The sequence below is a fragment of the Nerophis lumbriciformis genome, linkage group LG07, assembly GCF_033978685.3.
Source record: "Nerophis lumbriciformis linkage group LG07, RoL_Nlum_v2.1, whole genome shotgun sequence".
Classification (NCBI taxonomy): Eukaryota; Metazoa; Chordata; class Actinopteri; order Syngnathiformes; family Syngnathidae; genus Nerophis; species Nerophis lumbriciformis.
Genome location: NC_084554.2, coordinates 34,176,394 through 34,191,317, shown reverse-complemented (window position 1 = coordinate 34,191,317; position 14,924 = coordinate 34,176,394). Strand labels below are relative to the sequence as shown.

At 42.2% G+C, this 14,924-nt stretch overlaps 1 protein-coding gene across 4 annotated transcripts in view; it reads left to right on the top strand.

The window, feature by feature from the left end:
* Positions 1-14,924, top strand: part of sulf1 (sulfatase 1) — a 147,369-nt gene that overhangs the window by 17,445 nt on the left and 115,000 nt on the right. For 3 of the 4 annotated variants that reach the window (XM_061965410.1, XM_061965409.2, XM_061965412.2), the window contains exon 3: positions 1,113-1,246. The exons of the other annotated variant lie outside the window; for it this stretch is intronic. In XM_061965410.1, the coding sequence (XP_061821394.1) occupies positions 1,113-1,246 (134 nt within the window). The remainder of the gene's footprint in view (positions 1-1,112; positions 1,247-14,924) is intronic. 4 annotated transcript variants of the gene reach the window in all.

Genomic DNA, 14,924 nt, shown 5'->3' with positions numbered 1-14,924 from the left:
ATGTTTGCAGCATGTTGTGACACCTAATGACATCATTATAGTGCATAGGACGAAGTTAAGACAGTTGAGGGTAACATGCTGCTTCCTCCTCATTCTACTCCACCACCTCCTTCAGCTGGCCTGCAGATGGAGGACCTGTCTGCTAAGGAGGAGAGAAAGGGAACAAGGAAGAAGCAGGCTGATAGTAAATGATATTGAGTGATATGCACACTGCTGCTGATGATTTGAATTTAGATAGCAGTGAGTGTGCGTGTGTGTGTGTGTGTGTAGGGGTGACACATGGTGTTGATGCATTTTGTTTACATGCCTCGCAAAGTGCGGGAAGCCAGACTGTGCGGGGGAAGTTGATGAGGATGTCGGAGGATGGGCATGAAGAGTTGCTCAGATGTGTGTGTGTGGTTGTGTGTGTGTGTGTGTTAAGTCACACTAATCCTTGCCTTTGCTTTTGTTGACCTTCATTTTTTTTATAGAGCCTTCAGAGAGGAAGCCGGACAGGTGTGTTGAGATCAACAGGCACTCGTCCTCCACGATTTATATTAACACAGTTTCCTCAGAGAGGTTTTCTCTCTGTGTGAGTGCGTGTGTGAATGTGTATGTGTGTGTGCAAACGTGTAAAAGTTGTATGCACAAAGACTGGCGACAAGTCAAGAAGTCAAGTCACCGTTAAACTGCTCTTTTAGGAGGGATTGGTTTCAAAATATACACCTAAAGAAGTTTCCTAAAGTGAAGTGAATTATATTTATATAGCGCTTTTTCTCTAGTGACTCAAAGCGCTTTACATAGTGAAACCCAATATCTAAGTTACATTTAAACCAGTGTGGGTGGCACTGGGAGCAGGTGGGTAAAGTGTCTTGCCCAAGGACACAACGGCAGTGACTAGGATGGCAGAAGCTGGGATCAAACCTGGAACCCTCAAGTTGCTGGCACGGCCACTCTACCAACCGAGCTACACCGCCCTCCCCTATTATGCAAAATGTGACTTTTTAATAATGTTCTAACAGTAATTTGGATCCCTAGAGCCTGTTTACAAGCACCAAATTGGGGAAAAATCCATTATCTCTTGTATTTTAACTCTCATAGACGAGGCACCCAAACGCTTGCATTTTTCCCAGGTTTTTATGACGTCATGAAGGAAAACCCACCTTCCTCATGGGCAAGACCCCCTGTGACCCGCTCCAAAGTCTTCGCTACACATCTTAAAGCCTGGAGCTCAGCCAACTTTCCGTCAACTACAGACAAGGGAGCTGTGAGTTTGATTATTTTGTTGTTCTTCAGCAAATGAGGTTGCTGTGAAATAATGAGTATAACGTTAGCATTGTAGTTATGCTACTGTTGCTTATATTTGTGTTGTCCTCCTTAATGTTACATTGTGTATAGGGATGTTCCGATCAGTATTTTATGCTGCCGGTTACGATACTGATTTTCCATCAGTGAAACTGGCCGATACGGATCATATGTATTAACTGTACATTTTTTTCTAAATAATCATGGTAAGTGTTGTTAACAGTGTAACAATATCAGCACAATATTCAACAAGTGCTTTATTGTCTTTTAATACACACAATTGTTTGACCACCATTAGGGATGTGAATTGATAAGATTTTTCCAGTTCCGATTACACTTTCAAATCTGCTTAACGATGCGGTTCTTCATTGGTTCTCCCATTGATTATTTGGAAAAAGAAAACAAACAGGTGGATTAGCATTATTTTTGTTTGGTTAGTGCATGTGCCTCACAATACAAAGGTCCTGGGTTCGATCCCCGGGCTCGGGGTCTCTCTGTGTGGAGTTTGCATGTTCACCCTGTGACTGCGTGGGTTCCCTCCGGGTACCCCCCGGCTTCCTCCCACCTCCAAAGACATGCACCTGGGGATGGGGTTGATTGGCAACACTAAATTGGCCTAGTGTGTGAATGTGAGTGTGAATGTTGTCTGTCTATCTGTGTTGGCCCTGTGATGAGGTGGCGACTTGTCCAGGGTGTACCCCACCTTCTACCCGAATGCAGCTGAGATAGGCTCCAGCACCCACTGCAACCCCAATAGGGAAAAGCGGTAGAAAATGGATGGTACAAATGGATAATTTACAGGTAACACGACCTTACAAAGCCTACAGTGACGTTTTAAGAGGCACATACAAAGGATAGAAAAAAAAACCTTTTTTAAAAAAACAAAAATAATAAACATTCTTCTGTAGAATTTAACAAAATAAATCATGTGCAAATTACACAAGAATATAACATTTAGAAACATGTGATATAAACTCATGACATGCAACGTGAGATATGTCAAGCCTTTATTGGTTCTAATTTTATGGCTTACAGTTTATAAAAACCCTGAATTGAAAATCTCAGAAAATGTGGGGTTTCGAAAACTGTAAGCCATGATCATCAAAATTATAATAATAGTTTCACGTTTTAAGTTGAATTGCTGACATGAATAGACTTTTACACCATATTCTATTTTTTTTTAGTTTAACTTGTACAATGGAAATGACTGAGTAAAAATCTGGTGTAAGGAAAACATGCAAATGTTCTCTTGACTACAATTGAACCTTCACCCACAAAAAAAGGAGCATATATGTGGCAAACGTGTGCAAGCTTTTGTCCTCAAACTTAGTCGCTGCTCGGTGACATTCGTCTAGTGGTAGACGTAAACTGGAGCTAGTACTGCCTGCCTTGGAGCCAGTCAGATTTGGTCTCTCTCATGCTCATCTAAATGAGAAGGCATTTATTTTAATTTAACAAATCAAACTCAAATCAATCCATCCATCCATTTTCTACCGCTTGTCCCTTTTGGGGTAGCGGGGGGTGCTGGAGCCTATCTCAGCTGCATTCGGGCAGAAGGCGGGGTACACCCTGAACAAGTCGCCACCTCATCGCAGGGCCAACACAGATAGACAACATTCACACTCACATTCACACACTAGGGCCATTTTAGTGTTGCCAATCAAATCAAATCAAACTTTATTTATAAAGCCCTTTTCATACATAATAGAAATGCAACGCAAAGTGCTTTACACATTTCAAAACAATACCCCAATAACCCAGATCCCCCATTATCCCAGGCACACAGTCACACAAATACCAAACACAGACACTCACCCACACATACACACTTATGCAACTATATGAACAAATGAATGCATGACTGAGTACAGAGGAGATATGTGAGTAAATACTATCACAGGAGCCATCTGCACCAGGAGGTCATCAGACCTTGGCCGCCAGGACACTGACACAAAGCGCCCCGACAGCACGGCCGATAACCCCTGATGCAGATGGCTCCCTCTGATGAATGCTGGAAAGTAAAAATAATAAAACTTGTAAAATGGTAAGAACCATGAGGAGAGATAAAGGATAAAATACAAGTAAGACATATGAAGATAAAAAAAAAAAAAATGAATAAATACACTGTAAATATATAATAAATAAATAGAACTAAATAAAATCTTGCACAAATAAAAGGAAAAAAAGTAAAGTACAAATGACTTCAACCATTAGGTAAAAGCCAAATCAAAAAGGTGGGTCTTAAGCCTGCTCTTAAAAACATGAACGTTCTCCACAGCCCTGAGGTTCTCTGGAAAGCTGTTCCATAGGCCATAATAGTGCAAAAATGCCATCCCGGGACTTCTCCCGTCCAAAAGCAGAACCTAGTAACTCACTTCTAGCTGATTTTGATAAAACAAACGAAAACCAATCTATTTTATATTAAAGTCCCATCCATTCACAGAGATTTGATTTCTGCTTTGTTGATGTTAATTGGTATCCGCAATTCCAGCCTGCAATTTTCGTTCAGAATGTCCCTAAAATTTGGCGGGAAAATGAGTTACTGGGTTTTGTCATAGTAATTCACGGAAGGCATCAAAAATATTACAAAGGTAAATCCTAGTATAGTGAAAAATACACTGATTTATTTTTTCAAGATGTTTGTAGAACATAAAACGAACGTGTCACTCTATGGGAACTACAATGTTGCATTTCGACTGAACCATATATCCACATTTGCGTGCACAAATGACAGGAGCGTCAGCATTTTATCAGGGTTAAGCCAATTCGCCGCTTTGTCACTACACTGTTTATCTTACGGACCCTGCCAAGTCACTGACATCTCGGTCAGGAATATCCAACCAGAAGAGCCTCTTTGCAGGAGGAGCAACGCGCAACAATTTAACTATTCCCTCCTTCTTTGATGGCGGAATGCCACGTGGTTCTGTCCGTCTGGGGGGAAATTCCGCTGTGACATCGAATTTCGAAGTCAAGAAATCAACTTCAGTGTAATGGTCAGCGAAGTCCACTTTGTACTGCATGGTGCGCCTTCCTTTAGTGAATTTTACTTCACGTACATTCCCCAACAGCGGCATCGTTGTTTTCTTTCCACTGCGAGCACGTTGTTTGCCGCTGAATTCAAAGAACTCACGATGTTCCATGACAACGGGTTTGATGGTTCTTGATGCTGTCTTACAAAGATCTACAAAGTCATCAAACGTATAGATGTTTTCTTGACCTTTCATTTTCTTGCCGATTGAGCCATGGATTGAATCTGCTCTCATGAACGTGTGTCCTTTCTCCAGATATTGTATCACAATCTCGTAGGAAATAAAACAGCTAATCTAGTTGACACCGAGCATTGTGTTACTCTGTTTCAGTATACCTACACGGTACCATAATTTATAAAATGAATAATGTCGCGATCGATTTCGACTATCGTCTCTAAGCTAATACAATTCACAGATTGTGGTTTTGAATCTGCCAGCAGACACAGGGAGGAGCAATTACTTACGCCAAAAATTTACTTATGTTAAATAAATAAACAACGTGGGCGCGTCGATCAGTCAGTTAGCGTATTATGAGAACAGACAACTGCGTGGACGCGATTTTATAGCCATTCTGCGCAAAATACGGGATTGATTTCACTCACCTTACATTTTCCAGGGCTAGAGCCACTAATCTTTTTCCTCTGCTCCAAGACATACTTCCGAATAAAACAAGTAAGTAACTGGACCAAATAATCTTCGTCTGACAACCTCAATCAGTGAATATGCTGCTGGGCGCCGCCATCTTGCCACATGACTACAGCGTACAATCCGATTGGTCCCTTGAGATACTAGGTTTTTCTGTTGTATCTACGCAGTTATGTGGTAGTTGCTAGGTCCTGCCATGCGCGTAACAGCTTACTTACGGAACAAATTACAATATCGCATACACTAATGTAAAGCATATCACCTAGTAACTCCAAAATTATTATCAGCTCAGTTTTGACCAAAATTGAGTTACTGGGTTTTGCCTTTGGACGGGAGACTTTGTGTCCTGATTTTTGGAATAATTAGGAGATGAGTGCCGGAGGATCTCAGGGCCCGTGAAGGTTTGTAGGGTAAAAGCAAATCTGAAAGATAAGAAAGCCCAATACCATGAAAACATTTATAAACCATAAGAAGAACCTTAAAATTGAGCCTGAAACACACGGTGAGCCAATGCAGAGATTTTAAAACTGGTGTAATGTGAGCCTGCTTCTGGTCTTTGTCAGGATACGTGCCGCTGAATTTTAGAGTAGTTCTAAAGGTGTAATAACCTTTTTAGGAAGACCAGAAAGCAGGGCGTTACGATAATCTATACAATTTGTAATAAAAGCATGCATTGGCGTCTCCGTGTTGCCCTGAGAGAGAATTGGGTGAACTCTGGCTGTATTCTTAAGATGATAAAAAACAATTTTTGTTATATTTTTTATATGTGGTATAAAAATAAGGTCAGAGTCGAAAACGACGCCCAGATTTTTCACTTGTAGTGATGGAGTTAAAGACAATGATTGTAGTTTTGATATGCGTTTCTCTCTCAGGGTTTCAAGACCAATGACTAAAACTTCAGTCTTGTCCTGGTTAAGCTGTAAAACGTTATCTGTCATCGAGGACTTAACATCTGAAATGCAATTAAAAAGTGTATCAATCGGTCTTGTGTCATCAGGAGGCATGGAAATATACAGTGTGCCGTCAACATAAATGTGGAAATTAATTCTATGTCTCCTGATGACACTGCCAACTGAAATCATGTAAATATTTTAAAAAATAGGATCTAAAATTGATCCTTGAGGCACACCACGTATGATTTCATTGGTCTTTGAGGAGCATATATACACTCTTGTCAATCATTTTCTGTTTGAGATAAGAAGTGAACCATTTGTGAACAGTACCAGAGAGGCCCACCAGGTCTTTCAGTATATTTAAAACAATGAGGTGACCTACTGTATCAAAGGCAGCACTAAGATCTAGTAGAACCAAGGCTGACAGTTATTGAGAGTCAGCACTCAACCTGAGATCATTTACGATCTTTAAAAGCGCCTATAATAGCACTAACATTATAGGCGGTATTTGTTTGTACCTGTTGTATTTACTCCAGGTGACTGCTGCTGGGATGACATTGGAGCGGTTCAAAAACACGACATTAATTTTTAGTTATTGCATGCTATGTGTTCAGATGTTTCAGCATATGGCTTGTATGTCCACTTTTTGATGAAATATTAAGAATCATTGCAAGTAGTGTTGTTGCAATATTTTCTTCTAAAAAGACTTTGGAGCCTTTCTGCCGTCGTGGGTGCCTTGTTGCTGTCTGACGTCAGTATGCACGTTGCGTAATGACGTCATTCCCGCCTGCAGGAATCATTAAGAAAATTGTTAGGAAAAATGGCAAGCGATTCCAAGGAACTGATACACTGGGAAGGTTATCGATTCCCATCTCTACTAACAATAAAGTCAACAGTACAAAATACTTTAATAAAAGTGAAAACTACTATCTACTAGGGCTGGGCGATATATCGATATAGTCGAGAGATCGCGGGTTTGTCTCTTTGCGATATAGAAAATAACTATATCGTGATATTCGAGTATACGTTCTCACGCAGTTGCTTTTAGCTGCGGGCATTACACTACATGCTCTCTGCCCTCTTTCTTGTCTCTCCTTCTCACAGAGACTTAAAACAAGCGCACCTTCTTACATACGTCACGTGTGCAACGTCACACGCTCCCGCGGAGCAGACAGGTAGCGACATGGTAACGTTAGCTGTGATGCTTGCGGTGCGGGTGGTAATACGAGAGAGAGAGAAAGTGCGAATCTTGTAACAAATGAAGGAAGAATTAATTCCCAAGAAAAACAGCACGTGGTCCATCGTCTGGCGGTGGTTTGGCTTCAAGCGGGAAGATGTTAAACAATTATGCGGCAAAAGCGTTATTACAAAAAGTAGCACCACTGCTAATGTAGCATCATTTAAAAAGTCACCCACTAGAGAATGAAGAGTGCTTGAAACTCCGCATGTCAACATCTCCGTTCGGTGCCACACCCACGAAATGCCCAAGCAACCATTTCCAGATCAACACCGTATGAAACAAATAGTCAACAACAGAAGGCGATAACGTCCACAGAAACCTACCACATAGCGAAGGACATACACTATTTGATTTCCTATTATGCAGCTCATTTTTATTTGACACTTATTGAAATATCTTGTGTGACATCATGCACAAAAGTGCACTTTATTTGTTTTTAACTATTGTAGTGGCGTTCTGTACAAAAAGTGCACTTTAATTTAGTGTTGTTTTGATATGTCATCTTAGTGACATCATGCACAAAAGTGCACTAATAGCTTGTTTTAAAATGTCTCTGACAATCTTGCACTTTCTGTTTTGGAAATGACATGAATGTTTGTGCCACTGCTTAATAACTGTTTAATAAATACAGTTTTGGTAAATTGACTTAGTTGTGATTTCCCTGTCTGCATGAAAGTTTAAAATAAGCATATATTAATGCAGTATGAAGAAGAATGTTTTAATGTAGACACATATAATCATCATACTGCTGTGATTATATGCATCAAGTGTTCATTCAAGGCTAAGGAAAAATATCGAGATATATATCGTGTATTGTGACATGGCCTAAAAATATCGAGATATTAATAAAAGGCCATATCGCCCAGCCCTACTATTGTTAAGACTTGGCGAGAATGAGGAGTCAGGTGCAGAAGGGGTACAATTGACACAGGCTTTATTTAAACAGTTTTCTTTGAAATCTCTTTGAACAGAGTGATTAAAACAAAGCGGCTACAGAATCTAGCTTTGATACAATAGAGAAACAAAAGACATATAATCATAAGGCCATAAACGGAAAATCACTCCATAGGGAGGAAAAAGGCAATGGCAAAATTACACACGAATCTAATAACAAACAAAAAAAAAAACAATCTATGATTAACTACAAAAAGGTAAATAAATCATGCAGAGGAGACAAGAAACTATAAACAGAAAGTACGCTATAAAAAGCAGAGATAACTACAAACTAAAGCGCTCCAAGAGGAGGAAAAAAGGAAGGCAAGGCACTATGAAATAACACACAAAAAAACTTGACCAAAAACTTTAGCAAACGAAAATCACTCTTTCTCAGAGGAAACAAAGAAATCCATAAATAAGGCGAGGCAATACTTAGCAACTTGGTTCAAGACTGTGAACGAAGGCTGGAGGTACGTGATGAGACGATATACTCTGGCACAAGACAAGAGGAGGAAGAGACATTTATACACATGAGGGAGGGTGACACAGGTGGGCACAATCAGGCAATCAGGAGAGACATCAGACCAGTGACACGGGAGGAAGGGCAAGTGACCTGAAACGAGAGGGAGAGTTAACCTTTCAAAATAAAACAGGAAATGACAAGACAACATGAAACCAGACAAGACTTCACCCAGGTGTGACAACTATCTACTACTCCATTTAAATTATTTGGCTGCACCTGGCTTGCTCTTACGGTGTGAAACGTGTATAGCCTTGTCTTCCACTGACACTGATACTTAAAATACTAAAACATTTAGTTTATTTGCCACAATGAAGGTGATTATACTAACTAAGCTGGTAACCGCCTCTGTCAGTTGAGTGACCAAAAATAAAGTATCATTCAGAGGTAATCGGCAGAGTCCGAACACGTACTTTTTCACAAAGATCTGCTAATACAGATTGATCGGCACATCCCTAATTGTGTATATAAAGCATTACTTTGGACAGAATTACAGTGTATGTGTAAAGTGTGGATAAAATGCACAATAACACTTCTTGGAGACACTGTTGAACAAACACGGCTCATTAACATTAAAGCTACAGACACACAGTGTTTTCAGTAGGGCTTACTAAAACCTGTTTTAACTGTCTAAATTTCAGCATACAGAAAATAGGACAAAGTTGAACAAGAAAGAAGCCTCTAAATATTTGGTAAAATCTGGATGACATAGGAATATTGCAAGAATTATTTTTTTTTTAGTTTGTCACTACGGCATGAATGGAATGGTTCACAACCTAGATTAGTAAATGCTCCCCCCATTTGTTTGTTATCCTCCAAGAAACGGGATGTGGCATGCTAACTAACACACACACATACACTCCACAATTGCTTTTATTTTACATTTTGTTCATAATTTAGCCATGGTGGAAGTCTGTAGAAAAGCAATTGTTCATCCAATTTTTATATTTTGAAAGTATCATTTTATTTACTGTTTAACTGTGTCAGAATGATTGCTGGGAATAATGTAACTTAAACGTTAGAATCAGGGGTGGCCTAAAACTGTATTTTCACACTTGTTTGTACTATACCATTTCATTTTTTAGTCTGTTCTATGCCCCTAAATATAGTTTGAACTCCAAAATGAACTGTAACCCAATAAAAATGCTTGTAAATACAAAGCATGAATAGATAGTTTATTTTACTCGGGTCAAAAGTTCCCCCATTGTTACCTGCAAATTCATCAGGCTGTTATCAGTGCTGCTATAAAACCATTTAACATTCACGTGTTTAATGGAAATGCTCCTGCTGATGACTTAACACTCAGGCGAGTTTTATTCCAGTTACTTCCTGTCTTTAATGAACATTTTGTTAGTTTTATGGTATTCAGCCTGAGGGTGTGTGCACTTTCTACTGTATTTGTCTGCATATTATTGCAGTCAAGTAAGTAGTTCATCTGTCACTAATAATCCACTTGTTTGTGGAAAAATGTCTTAATGGATTTTTCATTTGTGCTGAAATATGTCTTTAATAGGGATGACCTCACTCCAGCTTGGCATTCATAGCTCATTTACTCCGACATATTTTGTTCACTGCTTCTTACCAATATTTGCTTCACCCTTCTTCTGGAGGCGGCCATTTTCTTTCATTACACCCTGCTATGTCTTTATGGCAGCATAAAGACAATGACATGTCAATGTGTCGGCCCTTGTCTAAGCTCTCACTTCCTCTCCCCCCAGCCCTCCTACCTTGTACCTTCCTTACAGCCCATGTCTATAAAATGCTAATTTGCCACTCAGTTGTCTCTGGGTTTTGTCTTTGGCAGCTAAGTGCAGGCCCGAGCTAAGACGAGCGACATCTGCTCTACCACGATCTAACTATGAGACAAAATGGTTGGCATCACCTCATTCGAGCTTTACTTTCGTCTTTACTTGTGTTTCACCCTGCAGGGATTGGAATACAGACTACAAACACTAGCCAGCATAGTCCTATACTGTTGTCTACTTTTTTACTGCCGTCTGCTCCAAAGCACATTATGAGCGTAGAAAAAGTAATTTAAAAAGCACCCTTCTTTTAAAGTCAGACCGTAATGATGGATGCTTCCTGTTTTGGCTAATTAACCTGCTAATGTGTGGCACCTACAGTATGTACCTTTTTGCTAAATGTCTTGTTTGTTGTGTGATAGTCTTCAAATGGCTTTTATGTCTGTCTGAGTGGCGGGACAGAAAGTGATAAAATAAACTGTTATGCTCCCATAGAACCTGGGGGATTGCCCAATAACCTCTAACTGCCTCTAATCCCCTTTGGGGGACATTCATGAGCCACTTTCTTAATAACTCAATTACTTTTTTGACTAACTTCGTACAATCTTATAGGTGTTGTTAGCATTCTTAATAGGGCTGCACGATTCATCAACATCGAATCGACATCAAGATTTTAATTAATGCGATAAATAACTGCAAAAACCTCAGGTTTTTTCGGGGGGTTCTCCGCAATCACCAGCATTTGAGTGACAGCCATGTCGGTCAATCAGAATTGTTGAGCCTCTAGGAGAAACAAGTCTCACTCTGTGCATCGCTCTCACCACCACAGAGCATTTATTTGAACAATCTTTGTTTCGATGGTCGGAGAGTGGAGCACCAGATTCACAAACACAGGAACCACAGACAGCCTCCCTACTCGTGACTCGCCAATGAGAAGTGTCGCAAAGTAGCAAAAAATAGGAGAAAGAAAATTTAATTTTAAAGCCAAATGTCACAATGTGGGAATATTTCAGTTTCAAATTGGATGGAAAATACACGCCCATCAACACAGACGAACAAGTGAGAATGCAATGATCACGTGATGGCAATAAATAAAAAGACAACATCCGATGTCGTTTTTCCAACTGGGGAAAAGACTTTAAGATGTTCAATATTTAATATGAAAAATGTTTAATTGTTCTTTGAGTACAATCAGAAAAACCCAGTGTGTTTAAAGCCTTTTCATTTTAATTCCAACCTTCTAAAATTGTTCTTTGAGTAAAATAAAAAACTTATGTTTAATGTATCATAAGATTTTCTGTTAAAATGAAGACTATAATGACATTTTATGTGGTCCTCTTTTATTTTGAAAAGTATGGATATATATTTTGGTACCGGAACAACCCTAATGCATAAAATAAAATGTTTCACTGTTTTGCATGTTTCAACCTCTAAACCTCAGATATACGATGACAGTTTTCTGGGGACATAGAATATTTTTGGTCAATATGTTGGTGGAGAAGACGCCCAGGTGGAGTTTGGTTGGCCCTGGCCGATAGGATTTAAGCATGGTAGCAGTTATTATGTCCTGGTTTAAGACGTAACAGTGTCAGTATGTAGTAACAGGGCTGAGCTTAGTTGTCCTCTGCTTCTGTGTTTTCATTGCTGCTCTTGCATAGATTCTGCTTTGTGTAGAAACTGTACTTTATATTTTTGGTCTTTTTATATCCATCCATCCATCCTCTTCCGCTTATCCGAGGTCGGGTCACGGGGGCAGCAGCCGAAGCAGGGAAGCCCAGACTTTCCTCTCCCCAGCCACTTCGTCCAGCTCTTCCCGGGGGATCCCAAGGCGTTCCCAGGCCAGCCGAAAGACATAGTCTTCCCAACGTGTCTTGGGTCTTCCCCGTGGCCTCCTACCGGTTGGACGTGCCCTAAACACCTCCCTAGGGAGGCGTTCGGGTGGCATCCTGACCAGATGCCCGAACCACCTCATCTGGCTCCTCTCGATGTGGAGGAGCAGCGGCTTTACTTTGAGCTCCCCCCGGATGGCAGAGCTTCTCACCCTATCTCTAAGGGAGAGCCCCGCCACCCGGCGGAAGAAACTCATTTGGGCCGCTTGTACCCGTGATCTTGTCCTTTCGGTCATAACCCAAAGCTCATGACCATGGGTGAGGATGGTAACGTATATCGACCGGTAAATTGAGAACTTTGCCTTCCGGCTCAGCTCCTTCTTCACCACAACAGATCGATACAGCGTCCACATTACTGAAGACGCCGCACCGATCCGCCTGTCGATCTCATGATTCACTCTTCCCTCACTCGTGAACAAGACTCCTAGGTACTTGAACTCCTCCACTTGGGGCAGGGTCTCCTCCCCAACCCGGAGATGGCACTCCACCCTTTTCCGGGCGAGAACCATGGACTCGGACTTGGAGGTGCTGATTCTCATCCCTGTCGCTTCACACTCGGCTGCGAACCGATCCAGTTGAAGATCCTGGCCAGATGAAGCCATCAGGACCACATCATCTGCAAAAAGCAGAGACCTAATCCTGCAGCCACCAAACCGGAACCCCTCAACGCCTTGACTGCGCCTAGAAATTCTGTCCATAAAAGTTATGAACAGAATCGGTGACAAAGGGCAGCCTTGGCGGAGTCCAACCCTCACTGGAAACGTGTCCGACTTACTGCCGGCAATGCGGACCAAGCTCTGACACTGATCGTACAGGGAGCGGACCGCCACAATCAGACAGTCCGATACCCCATACTCTCTGAGCACTCCCCACAGGACTTCCCGAGGGACACGGTCGAATGCCTTCTCCAAGTCCACAAAGCACATGTAGACTGGTTGGGCAAACTCCCATGCACCCTGAAGGACCCTGCCGAGAGTATAGAGGTGGTCCACAGTTCCACAACCAGGACAAAAACCACACTGTTCCTCCTGAATCCGAGGTTCGACTATCCGGCGTAGCCTCCTCTCTAGTACACCTGAATAGACCTTACCGGGAAGGCTGAGGAGTGTGATCCCACGATAGTTGGAACACAACCTCCGGTTCCCCTTCTTAAAGAGAGGAACCACCACTCCGGTCTGCCAATCCAGAGGTGCCGCCCCGATGTCCACGCGATGCTGCAGAGTCTTGTCAACCAAGACAGCCCCACAACATCCAGAGCCTTAAAGAACTCCGGGCGGATCTTGCCACCGAGGAGCTTTTTAACTGCCTCAGCAACCTCAGCCCCAGAAATAGGAGAGCCCACCACAGATTCCCCGGGCAGTGCTTCCTCATAGGAAGACGTGTTGGTGGGATTGAGGAGGTCTTCGAAGTATTCCCTCCACCGATCCACAACATCCGCAGTCGAGGTCAGCAGAACACCATCCTCACCATACACGGTGTTGACAGTGCACTGCTTCCCCTTCCTGAGGCGGCGGATGGTGGTCCAGAATCGCTTCGAAGCCGCCCGGAAGTCGTTTTCCATGGCTTCCGAACTCCTCCCATGTCCGAGTTTTTGCCTACGCGACCGCTGAAGCCGCACACCGCTTGGCCTGTCGGTACATGTCCGCTGCCTCCGGAGTCCTTTGAGCCAAAAGAACCCGATAGGACTCCTTACCTTTCTGCCCGTGTGGGGTGTGGTCTCTCGCTGGCTTGAGGTCTGGCTGTCCCCTGCTTCTCTCGTGCTTTGTCCTCTGCTGGGTGCGTCTGTCTGCGGCCTGCTGCTGGCTCTTACGGGCGGCTCGGTGGGCCTGGCTCTGGGGTTCCTGTCGCTGGCCGGCCTGGCTGCGTGGGGCCGGTAGTCCCTGGTTCCCTGGGCGCCACACCTGCTGTTTGTGGGTTGGGCTCTCTAGGTGACTGGGGCCGTACTCTGGCTCCCACACACACTGGGAGTCAAATATATTGTACATACAAATACACATATACTCACATACATACATACATTGTTGCATTTGAACAACTATATTGTTGATAATAGAGGTAAATTATTGGTGGTGTTCATTATCAATAGCGCTATTTCTATTGGTATTTGTATTGCTCCATTTGTAGTGTAATAATGCTCATTGTCATTTCTGTATTATTTTTTATTTCGCTAACTGCTTATTTGCTATCACTTTTACCTTCATATTCGTACAGGGACGGCGTGGCGCAGTGGAAGAATGGCCGTGCGCGACCCGAGGGTCCCTGGTTCAATCCCCACCTAGTACCAACCTCGTCATGTCCGTTGTGTCCTGAGCAAGACACTTCACCCCTTGCTCCTGATGGGTGCTGGTTAGCGCCTTGCATGGCAGCTCCCTCCATCAGTGTGTGAATGTGTGTGTGAATGGGTAAAATGTGGAAGTAGTGTCAAAGCGCTTTGAGTACCTTGAAGGTAGAAAAGCGCTATACAAGTACAACCCATTATTTATTTATTTACATGTCGTATTTGCTGATGCTGCTCTATTGTTGTTGTTATTGTTGTGTTTGCTGTTGTTGTTTTTGTTTCTCTGTCTAATCCCCCTCTTGTCCCCACAATTTCCCCCTCTGTCTTCCTTTTTTTCCTCTTTCTATCCCCTCCTGCTCCGGCCCGGCTGCACCAAATGATAATATAAATACATTTAATAAAGTCAAATACAAATAAGGCAACAAGAGAAGTATTCTACACTTCTCTTTTGTAAAGTAAATCTGAACA